Source organism: Aquarana catesbeiana, linkage group LG02, assembly GCF_042186555.1.
Source record: "Aquarana catesbeiana isolate 2022-GZ linkage group LG02, ASM4218655v1, whole genome shotgun sequence".
Classification (NCBI taxonomy): domain Eukaryota; kingdom Metazoa; phylum Chordata; class Amphibia; order Anura; family Ranidae; genus Aquarana; species Aquarana catesbeiana.
In genome coordinates this window covers 37,869,207-37,886,330 of record NC_133325.1, presented here as the reverse complement: position 1 = coordinate 37,886,330, position 17,124 = coordinate 37,869,207, and the positions used below count along the sequence as shown (strand labels likewise).

The following is a 17,124-nucleotide window of genomic DNA, read 5'->3' as shown; positions in this document are numbered from 1 at the left end:
TAGGTTCACATATGAGTCGCATGCGGCTCACAGCAGGGTCCGGTGCGTGTTGTTTCACCGTTTCAGGTCCGATTTCAGCCCGAATTTTGGGCTGAATTCGACCTGAAACGGACCAAAAGAGGCACAGCTTTTTTGTACAAAACGCACCGGACCCGCTGCGGAGATATGTGAACCGGCTCCATAGAAAGCCAGTCAAAATCTCCTGCTATTGCGAATTGGATGCAAGACAATTCGCAGTGGTGTGAACCCAGCCTAAATCCCATCATGCCTCTGGGAGACATGCCTGTGGTTGAAGTTCCACAACAGCTAGATTGCCCACCACCTAGACCAGTGAATCTCAACCCTGTCCTCAAGTACCCCCAACAGGACATGTTTGCAGATTTTCCTTTATCTTACACAGGTGCTTTAAAATCAGAGTCAATGGCTTGGCATTTTGGACAGCTATTTTATCTAAGGGAAATTCCCAAAACATGGCCTGTTGGGGGTACTTGAGGACAGGGTTGAGAATCCTTGCTCTAGACCATGAGTGTCCAACCTGTGGCCCTCCAGCTGTTCAACTTCAAGTCCCAGCATGCCTCTGTCTTTGGGAGCCATGCTTGCAACTGTTAGCCCTGCAAAGCCTCAAGGGACTAGACTAGCCTTGCAATGCCTCATGGGAATTTTAGTACCACAGCAGTTGGAGGGCCACATGTTGGACACCCATGCCCTAGACCAGGGATTTCCAAACTACGGCCCTCCAGCCGTTTCAGAACTACACATCCCATGAGGCACTGTAAAACTGACATTCACAGACATGACGGGAATTGTAGTTTCTGAACAAATGGAGAGCCATAGTTTGGAGACCCCCCTGCCCTACACTAACGTATGACTGACTGCTGCAAGCAAGGACAAGTCACACACTGCTATTCTGTACCGCTTTCAAGTAACTTTATTAGAACAAGTGGACAAAACACTTCACTGGCTGTCTATGGCTGACTGCTGCATGGGTTGCCAATTCTTACTTATGCAATGCCATCGTTTTTGTGTAGCAAAGCATCACTTCGTCCAAAAATAATAAAATTATAATATTGACATATACTGCATGTCTGGGTCTTTAGCATGAATGACTAAAAAGTACACTCCTGGTGTCTTCCATACCATGTCCTCTCTGGTCCAGAGCCACAACTCTGCACTTAATCCGGCTGATAATGGCCGTCTGTAGGGAAAGAAAAAGGACAGATAAGTAAGGCACATATGCAAGGATTACAGCGGGCACATGAAAAACGCAAATCCAACTGAGGACCACAAACTGAAAAGAATATATCGGAGGTATACAAAAAGGTACAGTGCCACAAATAAAAAAAAATAATAATAATAAAAAAACCACCACACTAAAGTATAGATCTTTAAACAAATCTTTTTATTTTCATTTTAGATAAAGGGAACCTTTTTAATGCCGTCTGTGTCTCCACTGGGAAGAGTCACCCTCCCTGTTTGTACTGGGGACCTTTGTCACTGAGAAAGAAAATGTGAGGAACCTCCAAGGTTTTGGAATTGTCCCCAGAAGGAAAGGTAATGAGAAATCTTCCAAAATGGACACACAATATGGTCATCCAACTTCCTATTGAACCTCCGAGACAGGAATTTAAATTTCCTCAATGGTACAGATGGCAAAAAAACAAATAAAACTTGGACCGGATGTTACCCTTTACCATTGGGGAAATTTCCCTTACCCTCTGTGCTGTCCTCGGGACAGGAAGTGAAGTGGAAATCTCTCAAAGTTAGACCACTGTCCCTGAAACATGCATCCTTTTTAGATTTCCCCTCGCCTCTTCTTTTGGTGACAACGCTAAAACATTTTTTGATTTCCCTTCACTGTTTATGTAACAAATGGTCACCAGTACAAATAGAGTGGTCAATATCCCCAATGGAGCCTCAGACAGCAATGAAAAACTTGACAGAAGGTCAAACCCTTAGCCAGAACACATACATAATAAATATATATATATATCCATCCCAGAGATTACACTTTAAAGCCCTACTCTGGGCAAAAACTGGGGTGTTTTTTTTTTTCCCCCTTACCTCCCTCCCACCCCCCTCCAACAGTCTTTGCACTCCTCTTACCTGGTGGATGCAGATATAGCCACCTAAGTACCCAATCCTGGTCCCTCACTGCCGCTGGTTTCCAGTGCTCATTTAGCCTTGTGATGGCTCCCTGAAATAACCAGTCTGCTGCCAGCACCCGGTGATAAAGTCACCCCCTTCTCTCTCTCTCCTGAAAAGACCCCACTGGCGCCCATCCAAGTGGAATTACCAAAGAAAGAGCGTGCTCAACCCCTCACCCAATTCAATAGATGAGAGAAATCGGTGCACTGACTTAAGCCATCCAATATTCAACCTCTCAAAAAAGTAGTCAACACTATGGCAGGATCTTCCATATATGTAACAGTTTTTTTTGGACACATAGGGCTAATCCAACAGAAAAGCTAATGAGTTTCAGCCACACTGGTTACTGAGAGGACCCCGCTGGCAGCCATCCAATTGGAAATGCCCGTGTGTCACAAACAGTGACAAGGACACTCGAATGAAGGACCCTTCCAGGAAGTAAACAGAAGAGAAGACTCCTCTGGAGAAGAGTCCAGGGATGTCATGTGATCGCGGCTTCAAGTAAGTTAAAGTGGAATTTTAGTCAGAAAACGAAGTCCTGCTAGATGACTTCAGGCCGGCCCCTTTTGCAGGTGTGTGACCGTAAGGCTCGGTTCACACTAAGGCGACCTGAAAGTCACGCGACTTACGGTGCGACTTTCTGGCGCCTTGAGTACTACTTTGATTCAACTTTGAAGCAAAATTTCATGCCTGATCTGTGGGAGGGGCTACACCACAGGGAATACCTAGGTAATCTTTCTGTAATGTTAGATCCAAATCACATCAATATAGATGAAGATCCGACTTGGATGCAACATCCATTAAAGTCTATGGGCACAAGTGGGATAGAAGTCGCCTTTAAGTAGTACAGGACCCTTTCCTAAAGTCGGAGTTAGTGGCGCTAAGACAGCTCTCATTGACGAAGATGGGATTTCACATGTCATACGACTTGGGGGTCTCATAGGTCGGATCCCAAGCCGTGGCAGTGCGAACCGAGCTCGACTGGAGCTGACATTACAGGAATATTACCCAGGCATTCACTGGGGTGTAGCCCCTTCTCAGAGATCAGTTATGAAAGTCTCATGAAATTAGTACGCCAGTTGCCTGGCAAAGTCACACCGTAGGTCTCAGTAGTGTGAACTGAGCCTTAGCAATCCCGGCATACCAGGAGTGTAACTGTATGGAAACTGTTAAATCGATATTTCCTCTTTAGGATTTACTGCTGCTCACTCAGGGGCTCTGAGGTGCAGCAAAATGGCAGCCTCCAGCAAGAGCAGTAACAATGCCGGGGGCAATTTATAGCACACACTAATTTTGGTAGCATAGTTATCAAATATGGAATGTATGTTCCTTGCTAAAGAACATTATATTTTACCAAGTTGTTATAGGTAAAGCTCTGCAAAAAAATAATAATGATAAATTAAAAAAAAAAAAAAAAAAAAAAAAAAAGGGGGTGGGGGGTGGTTTTGCTTTTTTTTTTTGTTTTAGTTCTTTTATTTAATTCTATTACTAATGGGATCAGTTGGATTGGTGGGAGGAAGCAGTGGACAGGGGGATGAAAAGTATCCTGGAGTGGGGCTCTAAGGTTATAAATAAAATCTATACATAGCCATATTTTCACACACTAAGTGCCATGAATGCTTGTGTGAACAGGGCTCCAGTGCATTAAAAAGTAGAGATAGAACTGTGAGGTACTACAACTACTCTGGGGAAAAAAAAAAAAGTCACAACCTTAATGGAGCATCTCATGGATAAACCTCTCACCATATTTGTTGTCTATATGTCTCTTAGATGCACCTATCCCCTTTATAGCCTATACCACCCAAAAACTTCTACATATCCTCTTTAATGCGATACAATGGGTTCATGGAAAGAAGTTTCCATACAGTCCATGACAGAGACATCTCCTTGATAAATGCAGCACTTAGTCCTCTTTGGGTTCCACCATTAAAATCTAGCTACCGGAAGTGCGCATGCGCGGGACTTCCGGGAAGACGTGCTGAACGGGAGCTCCGTCCCGGCCGAGCCTTCCGCGGTCCTCAGAAGCAGCTATTATTAGCGGAGCCCCTCAACTTTGACACCCCTAGGTAGCGGAGTGTCGCGAGCACAAATCTATATGCAGAGTCGCACTCAGAAACCAGCGGTCAGCCGGCAACTTACCTTCGGCCTGCTCGCCCCCACTACTTCCAAGATGGCGGCCGCGGCCTCCTCACGCGGAGACACAGGAGAAGGAGACTCCATTGCGAATATCCCCACAACTGAACAGCATGCCATCCCTATGACAGAGTCCACCGTGAGTACCAAGTCACCTAAGACTGTTCCCCCCACCAGCACAGATTCGCTCTTCAGCAGAGCCCTGTCTGACATGCTCCATATCCCCACAATGCATTCTCCTATCTACCCCCCCAGCAGGCTGCCCTTCTGCACTCTCCCCACCAGACAGCCATGGCCCAGCTTTTGAACTGTTTCTCAGATATGCTAGCTGCAGGCCTGGCCCAGAATGCCACACAAATAACCACATCTACAAAGGCTGATTTACAAAACTTGGGGGCACGCATAGATGTGGTCGAACAAACAGTAGATCACACAGCAGCTCGCACTAACCAGAATACTGATTGCATTCAATTGCTCCAGGATCAACTTGATATCGCGCTAGGGAAGATCGACGATTTAAAAAATCGTAACCGGGAGATGTAACTTCCGCATAAGAGGCATTCCTGAAGCTGTGACTAACGTCCAAGACACAGTGAAGCTCTTTATGAAAGAACTCATCCCGGACATTTCAAACCACAAACTTGAGATTGACAGGGCCCACAGAGCGCTCCAACCACCCCGACAAGATGGACTCCCGAGGGATATAGTGGTTAAACCCCACTATTACGAGACCAAAGAAGAAATTATGAAAAGATCTCGGAATCTGGATAACCTATCCTTCCAAGGAAACAAGATTCAAGTCTTTGCGGACATTTCCAAGACCACAATTCTAAAGAGGAGAGCACTAAAACCTCTCCTTGAAGTCTTATCACAGAGATCAATTAAGTACCGTTGGTCTTTCCCTTTCCGTCTTCTGTTTCAATACAAAGAAAAATCATACGGTTTCTCGTCATTTCAAGAGGGTGAGCACCTACTCCTGCGATTAGGATTCATCTCTCAAGTTTCCCCCCATCCAAGCCCAGTTCTTCCGTCGAAAGTCCGTCCGCCGGACCTTTGTTGCCCAAAAGTCTGCCCATGTGTACAGGGCATAAAAACACTTGTATTCTTTTAGAAAGGTTTTATTTATTTAATTCTATTTTATTTTTTAATCCCAAGGTGATTTTGTATTGAAATACAATGCCGCAACCACAAGCCAAGCTTGTGGTTGTGCTGCACTCCCATTACCCTGACATTTTTGACAGGTGTTGCCACTTGCCAAGCTCTGCAAGCCGCGTTAAAACTGCTGTGGGTGGCCGCCAAGCACCATGCCAATGGCATGTGTACAGCCTGGTACAGATGCCATGATAGAATTTTGGCTGGCAGTAAATGGATAGTAAAACGGTGGCTCAACCCCCTGCTTTTAATGTCCCCAGGCCGATCGTGTGAGAAAAGCTTTATTTCATTTTTTTTCTCCTTGTCCAACTGACAAAACAACTAAAAGACAAATGTGTAAGTGTAAAGCAGAAGTGGTACACATTGGTCATGTGTGATCTTAAAAAAGCAAATAAGAAATCGTCCAAAGTTCACCATTTTTCATATATAGGATTCAAGCTGTGATGGTCATGTGACCAAGGACTTACCGTAAACACAGCCCAGGACAGGGCAGAGTGCCCTCCTCCATGTAGCAAAAACAGCACCGGCCCCTCTGAGCCACTTTTGTAAATGCGAAAGCTGTGTGCAGCGTTAAGGAACAATGGATCTAAAAAGTGATTTTATGCCTTAAAGAGGACCTGCAGTCTGCTCACATAATTTGTAATAAAAACATCTTTGAAGATTCCCTCCAACCACTTTGCATATTATTTTATATATACTGTGATTCTGTATTTGCCAAATATGCTGTAAAAATCTCCCTCCACTGAGTCTGGCTGCGGCCATTTTAACTGTGGGCAGCTGAAGCTTCCTGGATTTACACAGAGGCACACCTCCAGCTCTGCAGCTCTCATTGGTCCTCTTATGACTCACCTCGTCAGTAACACAGTCAATGTTGATGAGGGAATCCCCCCCCCCCGGAGCCATTGTGTTCTACCGGGGGGGGGGGGGGGGGTAGTTCTCCTGACACAGAGAGAGGGGGAGGGACCTCCAGCTGATGGAGCAGAGCTGAGGCTGTCATCCTGTGTGAAAAGGGGGGGTGGGGGTTGTCCCTTCCCTTCAATCAGCCCAATGAGCTTTGCAAAGTGCAACTTCAGCTCTGTGCCCCCTTTTTTCTGACAGCTCAGACAAGCTTTATGAATTCAGCACTTTGAAGGTATGTAGAGAGGAGAAGACTGCAGATAAACAGATACAACTTAAATAAGATGATTTGTTTTATCTCTGTACATCACCGAAGGCCAGTCACTTCACTGGGTATACGGAAAGGTTTACAACCACTTTAATATACTTGCTCTTGATGAACATGAGCCAAGACTTATCAGCGATGGTTTCAGAAAAGGATATATCTTTCCCAGTCTCACTTTCCACCACCACGTCTTCCATGGATTCAAAATACTGACTCCAGGGCACGGGGGAGAAGTCCCTTCTTCTTCCAGGTCTGAAAATATAGAAAAAGTTATTGGGATAAAAAAAAAATAAATAAAAGGAAAAAAAAAAAAAGAATATAGGGAAAAAATAAAAAATAAAACCTCCTTTTATCCAACAGGCAGTGTAAAAAAAAAGTAATCACCCACCCTTCCCTGCCACAATCTATTCATTATAGCTCCCTGCGGGGCTTTTTTCAGTGGGAATGTGGAAGGGGGGGGGGGGTGTTGCAGTTATGGCTCTTCCAGGACTACATGTATATAATGGCAAAGGGGTGCTGGAGGATCTATTGTTGCTAGGGAGGTCTAATGTTGCTGTGGAAGGTGTAACTCTATTGTTGCTGGGGAAGAAGAAAGAAGAAAGAAGAAAGAAGAAAGAAGAAAGAAGAAAAAAGAAAAAAGAAAGAAGAAAAAAGAAAGAAGAAAAAAGAAAGAAGAAAAAAGAAAGAAGAAAAAAGAAAGAAGAAAGAAGAAAAAAGAAAGAAGAAAAAAGAAAGAAGAAAGAAGAAAGCAGAAGAAAGAAGAAAGAAGAAGAAAGAAGAAGAAAGAAGAAGAAAGAAGAAAGAAGAAGAAAGAGCTGCATTTTTCCTGCACTGGAACACACCTAAATGCAACAAAAGACGCACTGGAACACACGTCCTTATCTGGGGCCAGTTCACACCACATGCAGTCCAGTGCGTTTTTTTCTGCATTAAAAACGCATGGAAAGTAGGTTATATGGTTTTCTGGTACAATTTTTTAATTGAAATATATGAATAGCAAATCTAGCTGTAATAATCCCACACAGGGGATATGATCAGTAAGCAGAACACGGTGCAACATAAAAGTACACATTGAGAACATGTTTTGTAGAATGAACAACAGAACAATAACAACCCTCCGGCCAAGGCCAGGGGTCGGTTATATGGTTTTCAATGGCATAGTTCACACCAGTACTTGCAGGTCCGGAAAAAAAAAAAAAAAAGTAGAGCATTCTGCATTTTTCCTGCTCTGGACTGTAGAGGAACGCTATAAAATGCATCAAAAACGCACAGGAACACACATAAACGCACCAAAAACACATTGGAATGCACCAAAAAAAATTTTTTAAAAATAAATGCAGTGGAACACATATCCTTATTTAGGGCCAGTTCGCACCATAGAAAACGCAGTCGGGATGTGTTACAGATGCTTTCTTGCATGCACGTTTTTGATGCAGTCCAGTACATTTTTCCCCCTCTTTTTTTCTTAACTTTAAATAAGGACATGTGTGTTCCTGTGAATTTTTTGCGCATTCCAGTCCATTTTTGATGCCTTTTACAGTGTTCCAGTACAGTCCAGGAAAAATGTAGCATGTTCTACTTTTTTTTACTGGAACTGCAAGAACTGATGTGAACTACGCCATTGAAAACCATATAACCTACTTTCCAAAAACAAAAAAAAAGGGGGAGGAGGGAAGAGGAGGAGGCTGGACTGCTTAAAAAAAAAAAACGCACCAAAAAACGTGCATGCAGAAAAGCATCTGGAACACATCTGGACTGCGTTTCTGTGCTGTGAACTGGTCCTTAGGCTGCATTCACCTGAGCGTTTCGTTTTCAGGCAGAAAGTCGCACAGTTTTTGCTGCGATTTTGTACAGGTCAAAAGGTCACCAATGAAAAAAAAAAATAAATAAATCAGAAAACTGCCTGTAATCTGCCCAAAAAGAAGCTCCTGTACTTTGAGCTTCAGGCTACAAAACGCTCAGATGTGAACAGGGGCCATTTAAACTAATGGGATTTTGCTTGTTGGGCGTTTTTTTTTTTCTGGCGTTTTATGAGCTGAAAAAGCTCAGATGTGAATGCAGCCTTAAATGTTAATAAGAAAAAAATAAAAAATAAAATGTACTGGACTGCACAAAAAAAAAAAAAAAAAAAACCAGAGTAAAAAACGCACATACAGAAAAGCATCTGAAACGCATCCGGACTGCGTTCCTAATGGTGTGAATTGGTCCTAAAAGAATTTTAAAAAAATGAATACATTTTCCTTTTATTTGATCATACAGTAGCTCTGCTTTAATTGGCCAAGAGATGAATGCTGGGAGATGACATATCCAGACAGGAAGCAAACTATATACTGGAAAAAAAAAAAACTGTTCCTGAAAAATAATCTTTACCCCCCCCCCCCATTCGCCTCTTTGGTTCATTTAAAGGGTAACTCCACGTTTGTGCAAAATGTCTCTCTATATAATTTTACACACACCTTTCCAATCCGCAGCGCTATCATTTTCTGTAAAAGGCAATGCAATATGGCAACCTGGAAATGGTTCTGTACACAGATGGTGTACAGACTGCCCCCCAAGAGATGTCATTTCCTGCTTGTGTGATTGACTCACTGATTTTTTTTTCCACTAAGATACAAGTCAGATTTTGAGAATCCCCTGCAAACACAAATGTCAATTTTGGTGAGATTCTTCCAAAAAGGGAAATCACGTCTAAAAAAGGGATGCAGACCCTGCAACTTTCCTCAGAGCCCTGCAGGTGCAGCAGGTGATTGATAATTATATAAACCACTGCCATACAGATTCACGTTGCACATGGGACAGATCAACAGCTATTTCTTCAGAGTAACAAAAAAGGTAGAAATCTGCAACAAAATTTGTTAAAATCCTTGCAATGTACACAGATCACCCAGTGGGGAATGTCCCCCCCCCTCCAACAACCAACAAAATTGGGAGTTACTCTTTAAATATAAAACTTTGGGCACATCCTTTTAAATAAGAATGGATTCATATATTTTATTCTCCATAAACAAACATACACAGAGGAGAGAAAACAATTGCATCTTCCGTGTTCCCCTCCCTCACAGAAACAAAAAAGGAGACAACATACCCCATTCTCATTTTGGATCCAGACTGTAGACCCGCGGGCATGGGTGGTCGAGGGGGCAATCGACCCAGGTGGAGCTGTTTTTCCATGATTCCTGGAAGAAGAAAAAGAAGATCAAAGAATAAGTTACCCCAACACTTCATATTCCTGATATGTGGCTGCTGTACCATGTACTTGTATGAGAAAGTATCCTGTTCTCTTTGTATTGTTTCCTTTGTGTGAAATCTCTGGTGTTCCTGACAACAATTTTTTTTTTTTTAAAGCGCCCCTGTCCCCGAGGGCTCGTATGCAGAAGCGAACGCATACGCAAGTCCCGCCCACATATGAAAAAAAACGGTGTTCAAACCACACATGTGAGGTATCGCCGCGAACATTCGAGCGAGAGAAACAAATCTAGCCCTAGACCTCCTCTAACTCAAAATATGTAACCAGTAAAAAATTTTAAAGCGTCGCCTATGGGGATCTTTAAGTACCCAAGTTTGGTGTCATTCCACGAGCGTGTGCAATGTTGAAGCGTGACATGTTGGGTATCTATTTACTCGGCGTAACTTCATCTTTCACATTATACAAAAAAATTGGGCTAACTTTAATGTTTTGTTTTTTTTTTTTTTAGTATGAAAAATCTCAGTACAGTGCGAGATAAAAAGTTGCAACGACCGCCATTGTATTCTCTAGGGTTTCTGCTAAAAAAAGCAATGTTTTTCTAGCAAAAAAAAGTGATGATTTTTGCATGTAGGAGAGAAATGTCAGAATTGGCCTGGTTGGTAAGGGGTTAATACAGAGTGTTTCCATAACAGTTTTGCAAATGTGCTTGGCTTATAATTGAGAGCCCAGTAGACAAAGTAAGGCTACAGTTAGGCGTGTGGCTGTTATTGCTATACCCCCGAAAAATGATCTACGTTGGATTGCTTTTCACAGGCAGTAAAGAGGCGACATGTTGCCATCTCAGCACCTGTTTTAACACTGTAAATGAGATACATATAGCTCTGTAAACGCACGTAGTTGCCGGGCCGTTGTGGCCTTGTTCTGTTGAATGGGTTGCATTTGTTGGTGGTACTGCCAGCTGAATGAGACGGGGGGGGTTGATGGAGGGAATAACTTTTCTTATATCTGTGAAGCAACGCATCATGGCAAGAGTACACCACTGTCTGGCTGCCTTTTTGCTGCTTAACCGCTTCAGCCCCGGAAGGATTTACCCCCTTTCCTGACCCAGAGCACTTTTTGCGATTCGGCACTGCGTCGCTTTAACTGATAATTGCGCGATCGTGCGACGTGGCTCCCAAACAAAATTGATGTCCTTTTTTTCCCCCACAAATAGAGCTTTCTTTTGGTGGTATTTTATCACCTATGCAGTTATTTTTTGCACTGTAAAACAAAAAAACAGCGACAATTTTGAAAAAAAAAAAAAAAAAAAAAAAAGCATTTTTTTTTACTTTTTGCTATAATAAATATCCCCAATATATATATATATATATATAAAAAACATTTTATTTCCTCAGTTTAAGCTGATACGTATTCTTCTACATATTTTTGGTATTAAAAAAACAAAAACAAAAAAACACAAAAAAAAAATTGCAATAAGCGTTTATTGATGGGTTTACGCAAAAGTTTTTTTTTTTTTTTTTGATCATTTTTATTTATTTTTTTTTACTAGTAATGGCGGTGATCAGCGATTTTTATCGTGACTGCAACATTACATCTGACACTTTTGGCGCTATTTTGGGACCATTCACATTTATACAGCGATCAGTGCAATTAAAAATGCATTGATTACTGTGTAAATGTGACTGGCAGTGAAGGGGTTAACCACTAGGTGGCAGTGTAGGGGTTAAGTGTGTCCTAGGGAGTGATTCTAACTGTGGGGGGAGGGGCTGTGTGTATCACGACACTGATCACCGCTCCCGATTACAGGGAGCTGTGATCACTGTCATTAAGCAGAATGGGGAGATGCTCGTTTACATCAGCATCTGCCCGTTCTTCCTCACCGTGAGACGATCGCGGGTATCCCCGCGGACATCGAATCACACTCACGGACCTCCCGGCGGGCGTGCGCCCGCTAGCCGCCGCTTAAAGGGCAACGTACAGGTACTTCAACCGCTTCAGATCCGGGCCATTGCCAAATGACGGCAACAGCGCGGATCTAAATTGCCGGGACTACGTCTATTGATGTCGTCCCGTGCGTGCGCAGCGCACTCGGTGATCAGCGAGTCTATGAGACTCGCCTGATCACAGATCAAAAGTAAGGGGTCGGTCCCAACCCCTTACCACATGATCAGCTGTCAGCCAATGACAGCTGATCATGTGATGTAAACAGAGTCGGTAATCGGCTATTTTTCCTCCTCGCGCTGACAGCGTGAGGAGGAAAAAAAAAACCCGATCACCGGCGGCCGTGATCGGGACATCAGTCCCGATCACGGTGCTCTTCTGACACACAGCAATAGGCAGCAGTGCCGCCTACCAGTGCCCACCAGCGTCACCCATCAGTGCCCACAGTGCCACCCATTAGCGCCACCCATCAGTGGCCATCAGTGCCACCTTATCTGTGCCCATCAGTACCGCCTTATCTGTCCCCATCAGTGCCGCCTTAACTGTGCCTATCAGTGCAGCCTATCAGTGTCCACCAGTGCCGCCTCATCAGCGCATATCAATGAAGGAGAAAAATTACCTGTTTGCAAAATTTTATAACAAACTATTAAACATGATTTTTTTTTTTTCCAAAAATTTCCATCTTTTTTTGTTTGTTTAGCAAAAAATAAAAACCCCAGCTATGATTAAATACCACCAAAAGAAAGCTCTATTTGTGGGAAAAAAATGATAAAAATTTCATTTGAGTACAATGTTGTATGACCGCCCAATTGTCATTCAAAATGCGACAGCGCTGAAAGCTAAAAATTGGTCTGGGCAGGAGGGGGGTTTAAGTGCCCTGTGGGCAAGTGGTTAATCTGCCTGTACGTGCCCTTCTGCCGCAGTATATCTGCGTGAGGCGGTCGGGAAGCGGTTAAAGCAGAACTTCAGTCATTTTTTCATCTTTCCATCTATTAAATCTTCTGCCCTTGTTGTTGTTGTTTTAACTTTGGATAGTAAAACTTTTTTTTTTCCTTCCAGTAAATACCTTATACAGCCCACTTCCTGTTTCTTGTCTGGTAAAAAGCCTAGGCTTAGGACATCATGCACAGCTCTCTCTCTCACTCTCACACTTGTGAGAGTTTGCCAGGAAGGGAGGGGGGATGAGTCATAGGAGGACCAATGGGAGCTGCAGAGCTGGAGGTGTGTGTCTGTGTAAATCCAGGAAGTGAACAGGCAGCAGCTTCAGCTGCCCACAATTAAAATGGATGCAGCCAGACTCAGCGGAGGGAGATTTCTGCAGCATATTTGGCAAGTACAGAATCACAGTATATATAAAATAGGCAAAGTGGTTGGAGGGAAGCTTCAGAATGGAAAAGATGTTTTCATTACAAATTATGTGAGCAGACTGCAAAAACTTTTTAAAAGGAGTGCGGAAAAAACAAAGCTGAACTGCCCGCTTTCAAATGAAGGGGACTATCCCTCCTCTCACCATTCAGCAGTCAATGTGTGCTGAGAAAGAGTGGAAGGGAGGGAACATAGTGAGAAGGTTCACATCTCTCCGGTGCGATTTGCACAGCAGTCCTGTACGTCTTTTGGTCCCCTATAGGTCCAAATTCAGCCAAAAATTCAGGCTGAAATCGAAACCTGAAAACGGTAAGCGGGACGCACCGGACCCCTGCTGTGAGCCGCATGCGAAGGGAGTATAAAACGCAGCCTTAGGCTAGGATCACATGTCCGGCTGTCCTTTTCTTCACCAGTTCAGGCATAAAATTTTTACTTGAATTCGCACAAAATTCAAGTAAACATTCGGACAAAAAAAAAAAAAAAAAAAAAAAAAAAAAGGCGCACAGGATTTTAAAAAAAAAAAAAAAAAAAAAAAAAAAAAAATGAAAAATACGTTCTTTTTAAATCTGACCGCGGCCACCCCAGACATGTGCGAACCGGCTCCATCGCAAGTCAGTCCAGTCCACGTTAAGCGAATCGGATGTGGATTTAAACCCATCAAATTCACATTTTTTTTTATTCCAGCATGGCATGTTTTCTTTGGGACCTCCATCCCATATCACCACGGCGAGGTACGTCACTTCCACGGTTTTATCGTGCCCTCTTCATTCCCCCCACCCTCCCCCCCCGTTGCCTTCTGGGACCTGTGTGTGTCCCAGAAGATGACGGGACCATTCAGAAAGCGCCGCCCGACTCGCACGTGCGCAGTGCGGAACCGGCTGTGAAGCCTGAGGGCTTCACTGCCAGTTTCCCTTACTTGCAATGCCGGCGCCCGCACTTGAAGCCGATGGACGGATCAGCTTGGGGTGCTGACATCGCGGGCTCCCTGGACAGGCAATATTAAAAAAGGTCAGCAGCTGCAGTATTTGTAGCTGCTGACTTAATTCCCCCCCCCCCCAGGATGAAACTCCACTTTAGGCCCTTAGAGAGTTTTAGAATGCTGGGAGGCGGGGTTTACGGTCATGTGACTGCGGTGGCAGTGTGAAAGTGCCCTAAGGGCTTCATGCACACCGGACCCTATTAAAAAACACCAGTAGGTTTAGCTGTAGAATGACCAAGGCCGTTTTTAAGGCAGGGCAAAAGGGGCAGCTGCCCTGGGCCCTGTCATTGTTGTGGGGCCCAAAGCAGCTGCCTCATACTTGCTAACTATCCTGGTTTAAATTCCCTCATCCCTTGAGGTTTTAGTCCTGTGCTGTGTCCCAATAGCTCAGTGTGAAGTGCTGCTACTAATGCTGCCCAGCTCTGCCCTATTGTTGTGTACAGATGACTCACCTGCAGACCCTGTGTTTACATGTTACCGGCATTCATATGTAAATAGCGGTGACAGATGGCATTGATATGTATATTATGCCCCCCCCCCGAGGCATAATCTCTAGCAACTAATCAACAAGCAGAAATCATGTGCTGTAATATCTAGCAACTAATCAGTGAGCCATAATGTGTGCTGTAACCTCTAGCAACCAGTCAGTGAGCGGTATTGATACACTGTAACCTCTGGCAACCATTCGCAATAGCTGCCTGAACTGATTCAGTAAACAGATTTTGAGTCTAGCTGTCTCAGAGCAGGTGGAGAGCGAAACTGCATGGGGGGGGGGCAAGAAACGTTTTGCCCAGGGTCCAATCAATGTTAAAGATGGCCCTGAGAATGACGCAGTAAAAAAAGCAAGTTTTGCCATTTTTTTTTTTTTTTTTTTTAGCAAAACTACACAGCCACAGCTCAAAAAAACGCCCAAAACGCTGGATAGACGTGTTTTTCAGCAGAAAAAAAAAACTCCCCTTAGGCCTGGTGCAAACCTATGCATTTTTTCAGTTTTGCAGAAACGCACTACAGTCCATATAACATGGTTCCCTATGGATGTAGTTCACATCTGTACATTTTATGGAAAGGGCCAGGGACTTTCTTCTGGTTTTTGGTTCCATAGACTACAATGGTTTAAAGATCTGTACTGAAAAAACGCAAAATGCAACCTGCACAAGTGTGAATCAGGTCTTAACACACACTACTTCTGGGGGGGGGGGGGGGGGGTTTACAGCCAGAAAACTCCCCTGCCAAAAATTGCTGATAACAGCCTGTGTGTGCATGGACACATAGGATAACATGCTGGGGAGTTTACTGGCTGTAGAAAAAAAAAACGCCCCCCCCAAAAAAAAAATAATATTGTTACTTGTTGATACTGCCAGATGATCTATTATTTCTCCACTTCCTGTAATGAGGTGGCAATGCTGTGAAAAACATAAGCGTTGTCATCTTATAGCCCAGGAGGACACACCCCTGTACACAGTGTATACACCTTCTATATATAGAACACCCAACCCTGTACACAGTGTATACACCTTCTATATATAGAACACCCAACCCTGTACACAGTGTATACACCTTCTATATATAGAGCACCCAACCCTGTATACACCTTCTATATATAGAACACCCAACCCTGTACACAGTGTATACACCTTCTATATATAGAACACCCAACCCTGTACACAGTGTATACACCTTCTATATATAGAGCACCCAACCCTGTACACAGTGTATACACCTTCTATATATAGAGCACCCAACCCTGTATACACCTTCTATATATAGAACACCCAACCCTGTACACAGTGTATACACCTTCTATATATAGAGCACCCAACCCTGTATACACCTTCTATATATAGAACACCCAACCCTGTACACAGTGTATACACCTTCTATATATAGTACACCCAACCCTGTACACAGTGTATACACCTTCTATATATAGGAGCACCCAACCCTGTACACAGTGTATACACCTTCTATATATAGGAGCACCCAACCCTGTACACAGTGTATACACCTTCTATATATAGGAGCACCCAACCCTGTACACAGTGTATACACCTTCTATATATAGAGCACCCAACCCTGTACACAGTGTATACACCTTCTATATATAGAACACCCAACCCTGTATACACCTTCTATATATAGAACACCCAACCCTGTACACAGTGTATACACCTTCTATATATAGAGCACCCAACCCTGTATACACCTTCTATATATAGAACACCCAACCCTGTACACAGTGTATACACCTTCTATATATAGTACACCCAACCCTGTACACAGTGTATACACCTTCTATATATAGAGCACCCAACCCTGTACACAGTGTATACACCTTCTATATATAGGAGCACCCAACCCTGTACACAGTGTATACACCTTCTATATATAGTACACACAACCCTGTACACAGTGTATACACCTTCTATATATAGAACACCCAACCCTGTACACAGTGTATACACCTTCTATATATAGAACACCCAACCCTGTACACAGTGTATACACCTTCTATATATAGAACACCCAACCCTGTACACAGTGTATACACCTTCTATATATAGTACACCCAACCCTGTACACAGTGTATACACCTTCTATATATAGTACACCCAACCCTGTACACAGTGTATACACCTTCTATATATAGTACACCCAACCCTGTACACAGTGTATACACCTTCTATATATAGTACACCCAACCCTGTACACAGTGTATACACCTTCTTAATATAGAACACCCAACCCTGTACACAGTGTATACACCTTCTATATATAGTACACCCAACCCTGTACACAGTGTATACACCTTCTATATATAGAACACCCAACCCTGTACACAGTGTATACGCCTTCTATATATAGAACACCCAACCCTGTACACAGTGTATACACCTTCTATATATAGAACACCCAACCCTGTACACAGTGTATACACCTTCTATATATAGAACACCCAACCCTGTACACAGTGTATACACCTTCTATATATAGAGCACCCAACCCTGTACACAGTGTATACACCTTCTATATATAGAGCACCCAACCCTGTATACACCTTCT

The 17,124-nt window shown here is 43.4% G+C and overlaps 1 protein-coding gene across 2 annotated transcripts in view; it reads right to left on the bottom strand.

Moving 5' to 3' along the window:
* The window catches only part of PPME1 (protein phosphatase methylesterase 1), a 51,191-nt gene that overhangs the window by 31,749 nt on the left and 2,318 nt on the right, over positions 1–17,124 (bottom strand). For both annotated transcript variants that reach the window (XM_073612801.1, XM_073612802.1), the window contains exons 2-5: positions 9,678–9,768; positions 6,751–6,844; positions 5,898–5,990; positions 1,138–1,195 (exon numbers count right to left, since the gene is read on the bottom strand). In XM_073612801.1, coding sequence (XP_073468902.1) covers positions 1,138–1,195; positions 5,898–5,990; positions 6,751–6,844; positions 9,678–9,768 — 336 coding nt within the window. The remainder of the gene's footprint in view (positions 1–1,137; positions 1,196–5,897; positions 5,991–6,750; positions 6,845–9,677; positions 9,769–17,124) is intronic.